This window comes from Lonchura striata, chromosome 1A, assembly GCF_050655825.1.
Source record: "Lonchura striata isolate lonStrDom1 chromosome 1A, ASM5065582v1, whole genome shotgun sequence".
NCBI classification, from domain to species: Eukaryota; Metazoa; Chordata; class Aves; order Passeriformes; family Estrildidae; genus Lonchura; species Lonchura striata.
Window position 1 is genome coordinate 50,510,624 of NC_140741.1, and position 17,469 is coordinate 50,528,092.

At 34.5% G+C, this 17,469-nt stretch overlaps 1 protein-coding gene across 2 annotated transcripts in view; it reads left to right on the forward strand.

Annotated features, from left to right (window-relative positions):
• ZDHHC17 (zDHHC palmitoyltransferase 17) overlaps positions 1-17,469 on the forward strand; it is an 88,203-nt gene that overhangs the window by 66,751 nt on the left and 3,983 nt on the right. For both annotated transcript variants that reach the window (XM_085568741.1, XM_021528137.3), the window contains exons 10-16: positions 1,779-1,879; positions 8,257-8,381; positions 10,354-10,416; positions 11,490-11,583; positions 14,762-14,845; positions 15,239-15,396; positions 16,205-16,299. In XM_085568741.1, the coding sequence (XP_085424867.1) occupies positions 1,779-1,879; positions 8,257-8,381; positions 10,354-10,416; positions 11,490-11,583; positions 14,762-14,845; positions 15,239-15,396; positions 16,205-16,299 (720 nt within the window). The remainder of the gene's footprint in view (positions 1-1,778; positions 1,880-8,256; positions 8,382-10,353; positions 10,417-11,489; positions 11,584-14,761; positions 14,846-15,238; positions 15,397-16,204; positions 16,300-17,469) is intronic.

The following is a 17,469-nucleotide window of genomic DNA, read 5'->3' on the forward strand; positions in this document are numbered from 1 at the left end:
ATCTTGTTACCTGATCATAAAGACTTTTAGTTGCATTTATGATTACTTTAAATGTCTGTAAAGGCACCTACAAATATACAGACACACACACACATGTAGTCATGCTCTGGTGGATTTTCATGGTCTGTAGGCTACATCATCTCTCATTTACTGTCCATTACCATGTGTGGCCAAGATAGGAGAACTGGTTGTATCCCCATGCTTAGGAGCTTTCTGCTTTTGTGGGGTTGGATGTCATATTTATTTAGAGCCACTTGCTTCTCTTTTCTTTTTGTATAAAAAGGAAAATATATCTGTTCCTTAAACCAAGTTCAGAAGATTTTAGTGAACTTAGTAGACCGGGAGGGAAGTGGAAGGTTATCAAGCTTTTGCAGGATCTTTGAGATGATCTGTTTAGTCTTTTTGTCACCTCTGAGGCTTTGCAATTTGCTGACCTCCTCATACAAAAACCATATTTCGCATTTGTCAAATGCTCAATTGTGCCTCCTACAGAAAGGAAGGACAAGATTTGTTCCAATCTCGCAAGATCTGTGTTTTGTCAAGTTTTATATTTTTGACCTAACTGACATAAGTTCAGGATTAACATTTTTGTTTTCTCTTATCTGTTGCTTAATATTTTGTATAAATCATTTTTGAAGTGTTTTACACGAAGCCCAGGTTTGAATTAAACTTGTGCTATTATTCTAATAGTGTTTTCTTTCCCTGTAGAATTTTAGCTAATCTGCTTAGCTGTCTTTTCCTCCCTACTTTCACACACACAAAAATGTACAGAAATCACTGAAAGAAAGATTAGTGCAGAGTAACTACTGTGTATCCAAATGTATATTCACTTACTATTCATCAAATGAGCTCATGTTCCTTACAGGGTATTCTCCAAAGATCTAAGAAGCTTCCACTAGAGAAAAGAGTTACTGTAAGGGAGTAAAGAAGTGAAATGGAAACTACTCCCTGCACATTTGTCTGTGGCAGCCCTGAGGGAATCACTAGCACAAAAAGCAAAATGGATCAGTATGAGGATGTTTAGGCAGATGATGCAGAAATTTTGTTTCAAATAGGTTAGTTGTTTAGAGTGTTGCTTTCCATAGGTTTCATAGCAATTTCTTCTTGAATATGAAGTAGCCTAGTTATTCACCTAGTTTATCTCGCTGTATTCAGCTTTATTCAGAAGAGACTTTAAAATGCAGAAGTGTAAGAATGTGAAAATAATTCTGATAACCTAATTTTTTAAAAATTAATGTAGCAGCGTTTTATCCTAGAACTTGGCAAATGTAGTGATATATGGGAAATTAATAGTTTGGATTTTTTTTTTTCAACTTTATATTGGCAACTGTAGCAGAAGCAAAATATTGCATAATCTGAAACATTTCAAGTATATAGGCTGATAACACTAAGGTCTCTTAAGTTTTTTTTCTTAATGACGTGATTTTAACATACAACTTTCATTGTATGGGTTTCCAAAATGTCTTTAGCACTGGAATCTCAAAACTTAATGCAATTTGCAACCACTGTCCATGTTGCTAAGAATCTCACAGGTTCCTTACTGCTTGCACAGGGTAGTTTTAGCATGAGTATTTACTCACTCTGCCTGTCTTGGCAGGTTGAAAAAAGGAATTTCTTGTGAACTTTGAACAGAAAAGTGAGGAAAATGTATGTATGGCATGTTTTGCAATATCCCATATAGTACATATTTTAATAGGAAGTGTTTTCCTGAAGCAGTAGTTCAGGATTTACATTTTATAAATTGAAACTTACTGTGTGACATTGTTCCTACATTACAGGTCATTCTTTGATCACTCCATGCACAGTGCACTGCCTCTTGGAATATATTTGGCAACAAAATTCTGGATGTATGTGACGTGGTTCTTCTGGTTTTGGAATGATATCCTTTTTTGTGTACAATAGTATTTTTTTTATGTTCATAGTTTGAAGAATTACACAGGTATATCCTGCATATAACACTAAGCAAACTAATAATAATTTATAAAAGGGAATTGCCGCTAAACATTGCTTTCTATATTAATGTTAATTCTTTTATTGCTTTAAAAATGTGTATGCTATAGCTGTGCTTCGGTAAGTAAAAGATTTTCCTCAAAACTTACTTACAGTACTCTGCAGAATTTCCTGTGCTTTACCAACTTCTTAGGTGGAGGAAAGGTTAGCAACTTTGTAAAATATTCTCTGGCTGTGAGGGGACCCAATGTAATTGCATTTTTTTTTAGACACTATTCTGAAAACAGTAGCCTGGTTTATGGTCTGTATCAATTCCAGTGGAATTGGTTTTATAGTTAGATCTTCCTAAAGATCTTGGAAATTCCATTTTGTACAAACTTTCGATGCATTTGATAACTATATTTTCAGTTATTTTGAAAATATGTTTATTAACAATACTAGTTTATAGAGATTCAGCATATTGACGTATTTTTGTGGTTCTGATTGTCTGTGTAGATATCAGTTTCCCTTACTCATGGAGGTAGAAATTGAGTCAGAGTTCAGTGAGGAATGTTAGTTTTCCATGGCAAGGAACTAGATTCAAACTTTTAAACAATGTTCTTGGATACTGTAATTTCAGTAGCCAAGAAAAAAAAAGTAGAGATTCAATATTTAATACAGTTCTTATAGTTGTAAGGTTTTTATCCTGAAGCTCATATTTCATTAACCTATCTATCAACTTGCTTAGATTTTTATTTCTGTTAGTCATTCTGATTAAATAGCTTGAAGTTTGGCATATTTTTTTTTGTCATAGAATAATCTTAATTGTTAACTAGAAATATTGACAATTACCCTAATAAAACCTGACTTCAGAATGTCAATAAAATACTGTCCTACTTCTTTCCCAAGATGGTGTCTCACAACCTTTGCAACAGTCTTTTTGTACAGAGAAGTAGTGGTCTAAGACCTTCAGTTACTAATTACTTTCATTAAAGCTGACACAATTCTCTGAGAAGCAGTTTTAGAGACCAAGTGCTTGAGGCCATCTTCCTTTAATTGGTGATTTTTAATTGGAAGTCTTTGTAATAAGATTCCAAATGCATTCTTTTTCTGGAAAATAGCCGTGTAGCTTTATTGCAAAAAAGAAATTGCATGCCTCCTTTATTTTTATAACATGAGGCATAGCATTGTGGTTGGATAAAGAATTCCTGTATTTTTACAGCTTTATATGATTGCTTACAGCAGACTAGAGTGATACTTTACTCTTCGTAGTAAGTGATGAAACCTGCCTAGTAGTTCTCACAAATTCTGACTATCTTTTGCTTGGGGAAGAGAATATATGACCTTAAACATCTACCAGGAATATTGCCTTACTAGAACTTTTATTATAAATAACATAAAGATCTTAATAGCTGCGAGTGCAGCTTTAATTTTTAGGTACTTGAAGATTATCAACTATTGTGTGTTTAATCTAATGGGACAGAAACATGCAGGTGATGCAATGTAACATAAAGAAAAATAAAACTAAGGATTTTCAGTGCATTTTTTTTTAATTTCAGTGTGGTCACATGAAAAATAGGTGTCTAAATTCTGAGGTTTAATGATGTGTCTTTCAAAAAGCCAGTATTGAAAATGTACTGATCTTTTTGTAAATATTTCCATTCTATTGGATTTTTCTCAGCAACTTTTGAGTCTGGTGTCTTTGATAAAGTAGAAATCCTATTCTTCCAGGGAATGAGGAATATGATCTGTGTATTTTTGGGTCTATATATGAGTTTATGTTCCTATGCCTCCCTGCCACTGTTTACTGCATCCCTGTAACTATATTTGCTTGTAACAAAGGATACTTATGTCTAGCCCCATTAGTGTATTCTACTTTTCTAGTGTTTGCAAAGTAGGAGTGAAAATGCCCTCAAAAAGCCTACACACCAAGTCACTACATTTTAATTTAGTTTTATTTTTAAAAGGAAAAAAAAAAAAACTATTTAAAATTACACTTTTAATAACCTGAGACTGGAATTTCACATTTCATTCTTTTTCATTAGTATTTATAGGTATAATATTCTCTCGTGTACTGTAAATGTCCTGCCAAGATTATACCTCAGTTGTTCATGCAGTCTTTACAGTTCCAGCTGAACAAATACTGCTCATTATGTCAAAAGGTTCTTACACTGTTCTGTTTTTCTAAAATGTCAGAGTTTACTATAACCCAAAATATTCACAGTGATTTTTTTTCTTCTGCTTCTGCTTGGTGAAAATGGGAGTGTGTAGTTTTAATTAAGCAAGGTTTTATGGTTATCCCATCCTTTCTACAATGCTGAGATTTTAAGATTATATAAAGCAACTTGTGTTTTTTAAAGTAATTTTATTGTCTAATACTGTATTGATTCTTATTTCAAATATACTTCACCAATTGCTGGGGTCTAGGTTAAAGAAAAACATTGCACACTTTTTCAGTTGGTGATCATTTTAAAACTGGGTGTAAGATAATTCATGATGATTTTCATTCATTCACAAAGCTGATACAATTGTATAGGATTTAAAAAACTGTAACAAGCTAATTGCTACAATTAAGCAGTTAAAAAAAAAAATTATTACCAAAATTAGTTTCAGGAAAAAAGCAAAAAGCCTTCATGCAGAAAAAAAAAATATGTCAGCAGCCATTTTGCTGCAGGAACCAAAGACCCCAAAAATCCAAACTCTGGGCCCAGCTGTCCAGAGCTTCTGTTCCCATGTCTAAATAAATTTAAATCTAAAATTTTTCTAAAGTTAAAACAAAAGTTTAAAAAAAAAATCCAGCGTGGAGGAGATAGGCTAACTGAATTTATTTGCAAGCAAAAGGATTTTTTTATGTCAGATAGAAATGGAGGTAGAGGACTTCTGCAGAGCGTCAGTTAATTACAGACTGTTTTGTCTAATAAATGCGTAGTTAAATGAGGCTTCTCATGTAGCTATCTGCTGTTACCTGCCTGCACTCTTAGATCCAGATGTAGAGCTGTATGAATTGAGTATTTGGAGCATCTTTCTTATAAGGAAAGGCTGAGGGAGTTGGGCCTGTTGACACTCAAGAAGAGATGACTTAGAGGGGACTTCATCAATGTCTATAAGAATCTGAAGGGAGAGTGTCAGAGGACGTTTCCAAGCTCTTCCTAATTGTGCTAAGCAATAGGACAAGAGGCAACGGGCAGAAACTGATGCACAGGAAGTTCCACCTCAATATGAGAAGAAGCTTCTTTGCTGTGAAGATAAGCCTGCACTGGAACAGATTGCCCAGGGAGGTTCTGGAGTTTCCCCTCAATGGAGGTGTTCCAGCACCCTCTGGACACAATTCTGTGCCATATGCTCTGGTATGACCCTGCTTGAGCAGGAAGGTTGGACCAGATGACCCATTGTGGTCCTTTCCAGCCTAGAAGAGACACATTCTGACCCATTCTGTGATGCTGTGATTCTGTGAATTGGCAGGTTTATTTGCATATATTTGATCTCTTACACCTTACACTGGCTGCAGATTTTTCTGTGCAGGAGAAAAGGATATTTGATTAGTGAAAGGGCACATCTGGGTCTATAATGTGCATTTTGGCTTGATTTCAGACTTGTATGATACCTGATAGCAGGAAGCTTCACGTATTTAGTGCCTTTTAAATAGACTGCAGTTCACAAGGAAAAAATTAACGTATCCCATGTTTACCTGACTTAGGGGTTGCATGGTGCTAGTTTGGTTTAAATTTTCTTTTTAATGAGATGACCTTTTTAGTTCCAATTGGAATAATTTTCAGTGCCTTGCACTTGTTTTAATAATTAAAGAATATTGATCAGGACTAAAAGTAGGAAGTGTTTTGTTGGTGTTTCTGATTTGTCTCTCAATGAAAACTGAGGAAACTGAATAAAAGAGGAGCAAATTGGTGTTAAGGCGGGAGGTGTGAATGCCTGGTATATTATGCATTTTGCAGCCTTTAATAATATAGTAATGTACTTTTTCCTTGTGTAGCTGTAAATGAGGATGTTAACACAAAACAAGACACTCTCTAGAGAAGCAATTCCCTACTCTACTCTGAAGCTATTGCAGACCTACAAGAATTTCTTACATGGGAAGGGTTTTGAGAGATGTCTGTGATGCAAGTTGCTAAGATCTCTTTCAAAGTAGACTTTAGAAAGGAGTTCAGTATGATTTTAGATACCTCTAGTGCAGGCATCTGTACTGCAGTTTAAACACTCTTCATAGCCAGTGGCAAAAAATAGCCACTTGTAAGGCTCTGCTTCTCTTACATAATTTAAATACCTTGATACTGAAGATAGATGGGACATGGCTTTTTTCCTTTCTGATGTCTGTGAAGGCATACTGAGTGATTTAAAGTGCATGAGATGAATCCTACACCTAAAGTTGTTTACATACGTCACATAAATGGAAATACCCTGAAGAAAACTTCTAAATTCTCATGTAGTCTCCCAGCTGCAGCACAGGAGTCCCTTATCTGCCACAATTTACATTGTCAAATGTAAATGGGGGAGAAGTCCATTGAGACAATGGACTGCTGCTTTGTCACTGGTTATCAAAATTGAAGTTAGCAGAAAAACAATTCCAAAGCATTAAGGTTATAAAAATCCTCTTAGTCTTTTCTCACATCTTCTCTAAAAGTCTAGACATGACGTATATTATTTAGAAATGGGTCATAAAATTGGTTCCAGTTGTACCTTTGTTTGTATTGGTTGTCTGATTAAGGTACACTTATATATAATGGAAAACTAGTTTTTACTGTTGTAAAAAACCCAGCAATTATTTTAGTACTCTAAAGAAAATGTAACCTCTCTCTAGCTAAGTAGCTCAGTTTCACCACTTACTCTTGGCAGCAGGTAGCTTTAGGAAAAAATAGGAAAAAGTTTGATTGTGTAAATTTTTAAGTCAGAGCTTTTCATCTCTAATGTATAAAATAGAACTGTGAGTGTTATAGTATAGCTGATGTTTTTTCCCTCATTATAAACTTGAAGGAAACATCTTTTACTTGAAAGATTAATTGCCTTTAGTGAGCTGATACTAACATTCTACTATGTAAGATACATTATTAAAATTTTAATTTAGCTTGCCAATATTTTTTATTAGAAATTCACAGCCAATTCCTTGCCCCAACAGGAAGAAAACAAAAATGATTTGGGATACACTTCACATGATCAATGATACTTCCTTAGCATTTCAGAAGTCAAAAAGAGGCCTACTTGTATTTGTTTGCATTTCTGGGTTCTTTTGCATCACAAGCTATTTAGCTGAATGTATCTAAGTTCCTCAAAATACAGTGTAATTTGGGTACATAGTGTTTTCTGCCTGAGTACTAGGTATACTTTTTGTTTGGATAATGCTGCAGAGGCTTCTGCTGCCACAGATTTGTCAAGTAGGACATCTTGCAGTTTTAACTAGCAGTGACATCAGTGTCTTCAGTCAGTTTTGTCAGGTGTTCTGTAGGTTTATGAGAATAAATAATTTTCCTTTTGTGGACGAGAAACATCCAAAATATTCGGTTTTTCAACATCACTACTAAAAAAGTTTTAATTCTCTGAAGAAATGTCAAGTGCTGTAAGGCTAGCATGTTACATGGCAAGGCACTGAATGCAGGAAATGTATTTTAAAACAAATGGTTATTTTCTGTCTTTATGGTAAGTGATTTTATAAACACTTCCGGAGAATAACAAATCCTGTGGTTTTTTAAGTGTTAGACATATTAGCATGTTAGACATATTAGTATGTTAAAAATAACTTTCAGTGATGCAAAATATGTGTATTGCCTTAATACAGGACCAGGTTTCAGACACTACCTTTCTTGGAGATAAGTGGTGTTGGGACATGATTGCCATGCAACAGTGGCCATTGCAGCAAAATTCCTTCTATGGCCAGAAACAGCCTGTCCTGTGATATCACAGGAATGTCAAGCCACTGAAGACATAGGCAGTCTGTCTTATAAATAGAGCTCAAAAATGTTTATTCTGAAAACAGGAAATAGTTATTAAGAAGATAAATTTCATGGGATTTAATTTAATTAAAAGAGAAAACAGTTACAAAAACTGAACTATCGTTATTCATCTTTTAGAAGGATAAATGCTTTAAAAATACCTTATGGAACAGACCATTCTTAAAAGTAAGTTTTGAAGGTCAAGCATTGGAAGATGCCGAGTACCAAGCTAGTTCTTACAGCAGTGCTGAATTTTGTTAATTCTGAAGACAGTGACTCAATGGCATTAGTAAAATTTAAATTTAGTTAAATTTTGTTTCAGAATTATGAGTGAGAATGTTCAAGAGGAAATTCAGTTTTACACTTGAGATTCCTTGACTGTAAACACATCTCAATTTTTTCTTTATACATCTTCCATTCCTTGCTAATAGTGTTGCACTTTTCTACAATTTTGGAAAATCCTGGAAATCTGATCCGGGAATCATCAAAGCCACAGAAGAACAAAAGAAAAAGGTAAAGCCAAGAGATATGAACTTACTCTTCAGCCTTCCACCAGCTGATCAGAATATTTAGTTTACTATTCAGTACATTACATTTCAGTAAGTTGTATAAAAAATGGTTTAAAATGCCGAAAAGTCTTCCAGGTTTATTTTTTAACATGTGGAATGCATTTCAAGTCTTAACTGGTGCAAAATTGCATTTTAGTCATTTTGAGTAGCAAAATAAAATTGTAACTTGAATTTTCAATATTAAAAGTTTGAAAAGCAGTTAAGTGAAAAAGGAAACACGAAGTTTCAAACTTTTGCAATACTGAAACAAATAACTTAGTATAGGAAAAGTCTTGGTTAATTTTATGAAAACTTTACAGACTTCTAAGTACCTCTAATTTTCTTTACTTTTGTATCTAAAAGTATTAGACTGACAAATGTTTTGAGGCTAAAACAGCCAAAACCCCAGGCAGTTTGGGGTGGGCTTTTATTTTGGCATAAGTGTCAGAGAAAATATGGGTAATCTAATAATATCTAAGATATTGTATCATTGTTCACATCTCATATTTTTATTTTAAATTAAGTGCATTGTTCTCAGCAGCCAAACTAAGCATTGAATATGCCAAACTTATGCAAGCAGCAAAAATGTTTCGTTTTGTTGAAGTTTCCTAGAAGCCAACATTCCACTCAAAATGAACTTTGAGCTTCTACTTCATGGTTATTTATGAAAAGAGCTGTGTGGATCAAGATCAGACTGCTTGGAGTTATGTCCTTATGTAGGAGTGAAAATATAATGGCCATTAAAAGGATGGTGTCAATGAAAAAATTTTTGTATTCTGCAATAGGGTATAGCTGAGTTCTTAGTCAGTATGCAGATTTGGATTTACTCTGAAAATTCCATTTCTGTTATTGCCACTTTGCCGAAGTAATTTCCCAACTAAATTCTGCTCCTTCGACTGGACTAAATTAAATAGAATACTCAACTATGACACTTTGGATTGGAGTCAGCAAATTGCACAAATATGGAGTTTATTTGATCTACTTGCTTAAGTAGGCAAGTGTGGTTCCAAAAGCCTTGTTGAACTGGGTTGGAATTGCAAAATGCAACTTCTTGATGCAAATGCGTATGGCTGTGTTTTGGATTTCTTACATTACACCTAACCACATGGTAAAACGTTCTGTTACGCAGGGGTATGAACTATTGTAGGACATGTGTGTTACGTTAATGCAGTGTAGCACTTCCTAACATTTTCATAATTTGTCTTCAAGTATTTAATGTTGAGTTAGCTTTTAGCTTTGAAATAACTAAGAAAATACTTTTAATTTCAGATGACCATGTTAAGTATGTTTAGAAACATGTAGTAAGCAATCATTTCAGATGTTTGTTGGTTTAATATATGTCCTTTCTTCTGTGTTACAAAATAACCCAAGTCACTCTTAAAGCAAGTGAAGAAAAAAATAAATAAATTAATTCCTATAATTCAAAAGCATAAAAGGTAGACAATTGTTACAAAGCACAGTGATGTGGATCTAACTGAAGTGATCTTGGGTCTGCACAAGACTTGCATTTAAAAGCTCTTCATCTGCTCTTGTTCAGTTCTGTTCTCCTGAGGTTTGGGATTTTGCTTGTGGACAATATTGAACTCTGGTGTTGAGTGTCAGACCATGCATACTCCTTTTTGCATCCTTTTGTGAGTGTAGTGTTATACTCCCACTGAAATCAGAGGGACTCACAATGAAATCGTCCAGGCTATCAAAAGTCACACCAGCAGCACTGAAATCACAGTAGGTGACTAGGAATAAGTATAAACTATAATTAATTTAGAAGTAAATATGCAAATTGGTTTAATGAAGTAGATTAAAAATCAGTTTCCTCTGTATTGAATTTGTTCCTGTGTGTAGAAAGTACCCGACATAAAGGGTTCACCACCACAGGTCTGAAAATGCTTGTCACCATTTGTTTATATGCTAAATTCTAATTTTTCTTTTCCCTGCAGACAATAGTAGAACTTGCAGAGACAGGAAGTCTGGACCTCAGTATATTCTGCAGTACCTGCTTGGTAGTATTTTTTGATCAATTTTTCTCTTTATTTTCTTTTCCTTTAATGCAAAGCCAAAATTAGTGTTGCTGTAATGAGCACATATTTGATCTTATTGCAGTTTCAAAGGCAAAATTTATTTGTACTCTTTATTCTAAGCAGTGTTTTCAATCACAATATGTACCAAAAAAATGCAACAATGAGAGGAAAATAACTTGCCAGTGTCAAAATTCAAGTATGTCTGCCAGGTTGGTTGGTTATACACCTAGCAAGTTACAAAAATCACATGTGACATTCCGCTACCTTCATAATTCACAGTAACCTTATGTTGTGCTTCTAGTAAAATGTTTTTTCAACAATCAAGTGTGTTTTCCTATCTGGCAATAGTCAGGAGTTGGGGGAAAAAAATCTTACAATTGTAAAACAAATATAACATGCTTTTTCTTTGGAAGTTAACTAGCAGATACAAAATGCTTAAGCATGAAACATGAATAATGTTTGTATCTCCAAATTTGAAGCTGGAAATTTATATACATATGTGGCACCTTAAAAATTATGTGTGTGTATATACATATATATTTCAGACCACTTCTTTCAAGGCATAACCTTCAAGAAAAAATTTTGGGAGTAATTTAGCATTTTAAGTTTCTTTGAGTTCTGCTTATTGAGTCATATTTCCGTCTTTAGAAAATAACCTGAAAAGTTTGTTAGAGCTTGGTTATGAATGATACACAATCATGGAACTCAAGCTCATTCTCTATTTTCATTGGTAAAAGATGAAATTAAGTTGGTTGCTATACAAAGCTCAATAGCTGGAGGTGATAGAAGATCTTTGTATGAGAAAAATAATTATTTGTATAAGAAAAAAAATGAAAATAATTTCAGTGCAGTTGTAAGGATGTTTGTGTTAATAGTGTGTAGATTAAGCTAAATAGCTAGGATTGCCTTAAGAATTAGCTTCAAGTTTGACATTCTCTGAGGAATTAACAATAGCACAATCAATTTACATTTAAATTGAGGGTTTGTGTTTTCTCCTATTTAAAATATATCAGGGTAACTTGCTTTTGTAAATAAATGTTTATTATCCATTACAGATACGGAAGCCAGTGAGGTCCAAACACTGTGGTGTTTGCAATCGATGTATAGCGAAGTTTGATCACCACTGCCCATGGGTGGGGAACTGTGTAGGTGAGGAATTTGCTAAAATGCTCTGCAAGCTCTTGCCTTTTCTCATTTCACAGGGGAAGAGTCTTGGCCTCTGAAGAAAAGCTTTTCACTATTGAGCTTAATTCTTTTTCTACATGTGATTCTCTGCATTATTCTCATTTGTATTATCTGTTACATACCCGTCCTCAAAATTTTTCTGTGTCTAATTCAATTTGCTACATATGTATTTTAATTGACAAACTTTAGTAATGAAGAGATGCAAAGCTTAACTGCTGAAAACACATATCCTAATTCCACAGCTGATTATTATCCATTACATGAGATGAAACCTTTCATTTTGACCAGTAATAAACTTATTGGTAAAGTATACATATTTAGTATTGTTATGACTACACAAGTTAGCTACAGAACAATTTCCTATTGAGGTATTCTCTCCTCTTTTTGACCATTAAGGTTGTCTTTTGTTCTCCCCAGTGATTATGAAAGGAATGGATATAGAACAGAAATAAAGTCTCTAAATGCTGCTATTTCCAGTCATACTTTTTGAGAAACTTATTTGAAAACCATTATTATGCAGGGAATATTCAAGACCTCTCAGCTAGGAAATGAGTCCAGCTTGCTTCACGTGTTTAATTTTTTAGGACACAAGCAGAGGTAACTTTAATATTGGGGAGGAATTAAGACCTGGGTTCACTGAAATGTCGGTTTCATTTGAGAAACTGACAGTTTCTTAAATGCTTCATTGAAGTCCTTTCAAATAGATATAATAATGAATAACCAGAATAGTTTGGTCTGAAAATCAAGAGTAAAATCCTGGCATTTAAATTGTAATAGAATATCTCTAAAGTCTCCTTGATATCAACTTATATCACCCCCTTCTGTTATATGTTTCCTACAGATGTTACTATCTGAGATATTTTTTGTTTATATTTTAGATGTTTTACAATGAACAACTAAGAAATTTTTAATTCAGACAGACAGGGGAGGGTTTAGGTTTTACAAGAGTACCGAGGAGTACATGTCAATGGGACAGAAAAATCCAGTATTTTAATCAGCAACTGAAAAGAAACAAAAAATGGGGCAGGAAAGACCTTAGTTTGTGTGTATTGAGCAAGTATATGAGAGGTGGGATTAGGGTAGGTGGAAATGGTTTTTAAGTAGCAGTGATGATGGAAAAGTAGAATTTGTCTTTTAGTGGTGGTATACAGAGTGGGGTAACTGGAAGTAAAAGTAAACATTAGGGCCCTTGAAAGTATGCTGGAGAAAAGCATTAGAAATCACAGTATGGGAGCTGGAGCTGAACTGGAGGGAATGATGGTCTGAACAACCTTATATGGCTTCTCTGTCTCAGATTGGTTCGTGGTCACTCTAAGCATGGGATTGCAAAACAGAATCCATTCTTAAAACAGCATTTGTGGTATGTTTTTCAAAAAGGGAAACATGAATCATGCCTTTCTGGAAAGGTGGAATTTGGATGTGTGTGGAATGTGTTAAAGGGATAAGAATGCTGCTAAAGATAGGACTGGGAAATCTTACATGAGCTTTTACAGACACTATAAAATAAATCCTTTGGGGATAAAACTTGGCACATAAAGAGACCTAGAATATTTTTACCATTTTTAAGAGTTTGACACAAAGTGGAGACTATTTGAAAAATAAATTAATTGGCAACGAGGGCAAATGGTTTTCCTCAAAATTTTAGTTAAAATACAGCAAGCATGTTTCTAGAAGTGATTAACTATATTTGTCTTCTAAATGGTGTATCGAAATAGCATTATGTTTTTCTACATCTTTGTTTTAAATTTTATTTTAACTGCAGAGGATGGTTCTGTTCCTGCCAGTCCAGGATGCAACTGTAGAGCACAGTACTGTGTTTTGCCTAGACTTATTCAAAATAAATTTCTCCAGTTTAGTTTTTCCTTTTTTTTTTTCTTTTTATACTGTGATCAAAATTGTACTATTTCATTTATAGTTTTAAATGCTATATCCGTGTTTTTAGCTCACACATATGGATTTCCTGTTAGGCAGAATTTGGTTTAGTATCATTAAAGTTGTTGCTGGAAGAAGCATTCCATCAGATGCCTCTCAGATGGGCTTCTAGACCACTGTTTAACTTCTGTGTTCTTTATAGAATGTCTTTTATGAAACTTAGCAGTTCTGAAATTTAGAATGCAAATAAAAGTGACACCTTTAGAGACATTTCCAATACTTTCTCATATGCCCTTAGGTGATAGAAGGCAATATTACCACATGATTTTGTGTTTTCAGGAACTTTGATTTTCAAGGAAGTGTCTTATGTTTAGTCTAGCTTGTGCTATATGTATATTTTTCCTCATCTCTTATTTATACAGTCTTTCAGCTCACTTGCTAAAAGCACTTGATTATTTTCTGCCTCCAGAGGATGCTCTTGTTTTAGCAGGGAAAACATTTGACATAATAAAGAAGTAAATGCTGTGCTGGTAAATGATGACAGCCAAATCTTTTGTAGCCCATTATCATCTCTGTGGGTTTAGTTTAGAGCCTGGAGCTGTTGGAAGGTTGCAACACTGGACATATTTTACAAACAGAAGGAAGGCTGAGTACTTCAGAATTATGATGTACTCTCATAAGAGGCATATTTTTAGCTCTGCTACTGTTAAAAATAGATCAGACTTTTAGTAACTGAATTTTCTTGCATTAGAATTCTGTCTAAAGCAGAATAGTTTTTATCCCACTCATTGTTATAGCTGGGTTCTTAGACCTTGTCTGTTCAGTTACAGGTATTTGTTTTAAAAGTTTTACTAGATATTTTATTTTTACTAGCTTCACCAAGCATCCAAACATAAGATGTGAGTTAACTTATTATCAAGGAAGTTTGTATATTTGTTCATATTTCTCTTCTAAGAAAGTGAACTCCATACTTTCATGATTTTTCAGTGGCTTTTAAAAAATACATAGCAATTTGTAATTCCTGGCTGTTAAGGGCTCTGCAACAGCTCTCACCAACTTTGCTCTAAATATTTGCTATCTGAGAAATAAAGGAAAAGTCATAAGTAAACCAGCTAATTTCACTGTCTTGAAGTTATAGGGGCTTAATATTGTAGCATAATGTTTCTATATAATAAGCAGTCTTTCAAAGCAAGCAATTAAACTTTCTGATGTAATGTTGTCTTTCTGCTGATGAAAATATAGTAATTTCATCCCTGTTGTGCAACTTTAGGAGCAGGGAACCATCGCTATTTTATGGGATACCTGTTCTTCCTGCTTTTTATGATCTGCTGGATGATCTATGGATGTATCTCTTGTGAGTAAATGTGATTTTTTTATGTTTTTTAAATTGCTTCTAAATACTTTATCTCCTTATGTGGATTTTTATAGATCTTTACCTTATCAGAGTTTTGGTTATTTTTATCCTGGAATTGAACTGCGCATTAATACTTGATTATATTGGGTATTTTAATTTAGAAGATGATGTTTTTCTTGTTCTAGATCTTTTTTTCTTCATCACAGACAATTATGTGCATATGACATGTATTCAAAGAGTTGGGAAAGGAAGAGAAAGCAAGTAAAGCTCAGAATTCTGGCACTTGTAATTTTCTTATTTTATTTAACACATTCTAATGTGAGTATTACAGGTTGCTATAAAATAAGCATACCTTAAATCTTCTATATATTTTTTTACTTTTTTTTTCTCTAGACTGGGGTTTCCACTGTGAGACAAGTTACACAAAGGATGGATTTTGGACCTACATTACACAGATTGCTACCTGTTCTCCGTGGATGTTTTGGATGTTTCTAAACAGTGTGTTTCACTTCATGTGGGTGGCTGTGTTACTCATGTGTCAGATGTATCAGGTATGGAAGAGCACTTCATTCATAATGCTGTGTCTTAGGAGTGGCATAAGAATATCAAATACTTCTGTCATTTAAATTTTCATGTTCATTGTGCTAGATGAAGTGTTTAATCTCTCAGCCTTGCTGGAGGAGGCAAGTATTTGCTGTCTCTCAATATTAGGCATCATTCAGCTCTAATTCACATGGCCTTTTTTTTTTAATGCAAGTGGTTAAAACACCTATCTCCCGCTTTCCATTCTCAGAATGACAAAAGGGTAAAACAGACCAGAAAAAGACAATAAGGACTAATAGAGGATAAGAACCATGGGGCCAACTTAAAATAATGTTGTATGTTATTAATAGAAAGGGAGAGTTAGCTTGAAAGAGGATGCAAAAATTTCTTACACTGCTTCAGTGTGAGTTGAGGCCATATTATTATACTCTAATCTGATCAAACCCAAGTTTTCTTTTCCTTTCTAAGGAAAGAAAAGTCATACTGAAAGCCTTGAAGTATGACTTGTCATTAATGAACCATGAGACTTAATCTCCCCAGAAGACTTCCTGGAAATAGAAATTATCCTCTAAAGCTTAGGTAAAACTTTTCAGTAAGTTTCAGTTTTGTCCTCCATTTTTACAATATTTGTTACTTATAGCATATATCAATTTCAAAATCTTATGTTTATGTTTGCTCCTGACAGTTTTCCCAGTTAAAAACTCATTTGTCAAAAGAAGGACTTTAAACCAGTAAATTTGATCCTTTTTCTGTCTCATGCAGTACTTGGTTGGATGTTTTTATGTGAGTTAAATTACTTATTCTTCCTATCTTAAGATATCTTGCTTGGGTATCACAACAAATGAAAGGATGAATGCAAGAAGATATAAGCACTTTAAAGTTACAACCACATCTATTGAAAGCCCATTCAAGTAAGTTTTGAAGTATATACAAATTTCTTATTTGTGTAGCCTTGCATGCATTTGAATCATGTTGCTTGTTGAAATAGAATACACCCAAATACTTCCAAACTATTTTCTCTACTTGGAGTGCTGAGTCTTGTCAGCTATTTTCACAGTCACACATTCTATCCAGTTAAAGGAAGTGATTAATGTTTTGTAGTGTAGGGTGCATAAACACAGAAAATAATGCTTTCCTGCATTGGTTGTATTTCACTGTAGAGTTGGTGGTGAAATAAATGTTTTCTTTACAAAGCAGATGCTCAAACCAGAGGTAGTTGCTTACTACAGCATGCCTATTTTGACCTGGACATCGATTTCCATGCTGGGCACTTTGTCCTTAGTAATACTTACTGTGCTGTTGAAGTTGCTCAATGCAGTAGCTCCCCTTTCTCTCTACTGTGAGAAAAGAGGCTTCACTTTCTTCCTATTCATGAGGAAGAGCATGGCCAAAAGTATTTGTGGGGAAGGGGGAAGAATGTCCCAGGAACTGAAGTGGGTATTGCATGAGTGAGAGCAAGCATACTGGTTTTTGGCATCAATATGTAAAAGAGTAGGTTGGTTTCTGTAGTGATGAGGGTGAAAGATGAAGGGTGGGGGCTTGGGGATGAAGTAGCCCTGAGATGGAATATGGGGTCATGGAGCAGCTTGTGGAGCCAAAGCAGGACATAAAATGAAGGCATGAAGCCGGTGTGTTGATGGGTTGAGAGCATGTTACAAAAGGAGCTGGAAAAGGAAAAAAACACATCTCATCTTGCTGCACATGCTGTGTCTCCTGTGGATGCTGCTGCTCTTTCTGGTACCACACAGGGTAAAGGATATAGGAGATGGGAATTGTGATCAGGAGCAGTCAGCATGAATTCATACAATCCTGTGCAGTGTGCTCTAGGATGACCCTGGCTGAACCAGGCACCCACTGTGGTCTCTTTCAACCTGCCCATTCCATGATTCTGTTATGTAGCAGATAGATTTCTATGCTAGGAATTTGTGTGGTATTTTTTTAATATCTCTTCATTCAAAACTTGTAGTGAGAATCAGACAATCATCTCTGTGTAGTTACAGTGCTCCTACAGATCAGAGTTGTAACAAAACCAGTTAATTACTTTGCCTGAAAAATATGGGGTGGTGCACAAAATAGCAAAA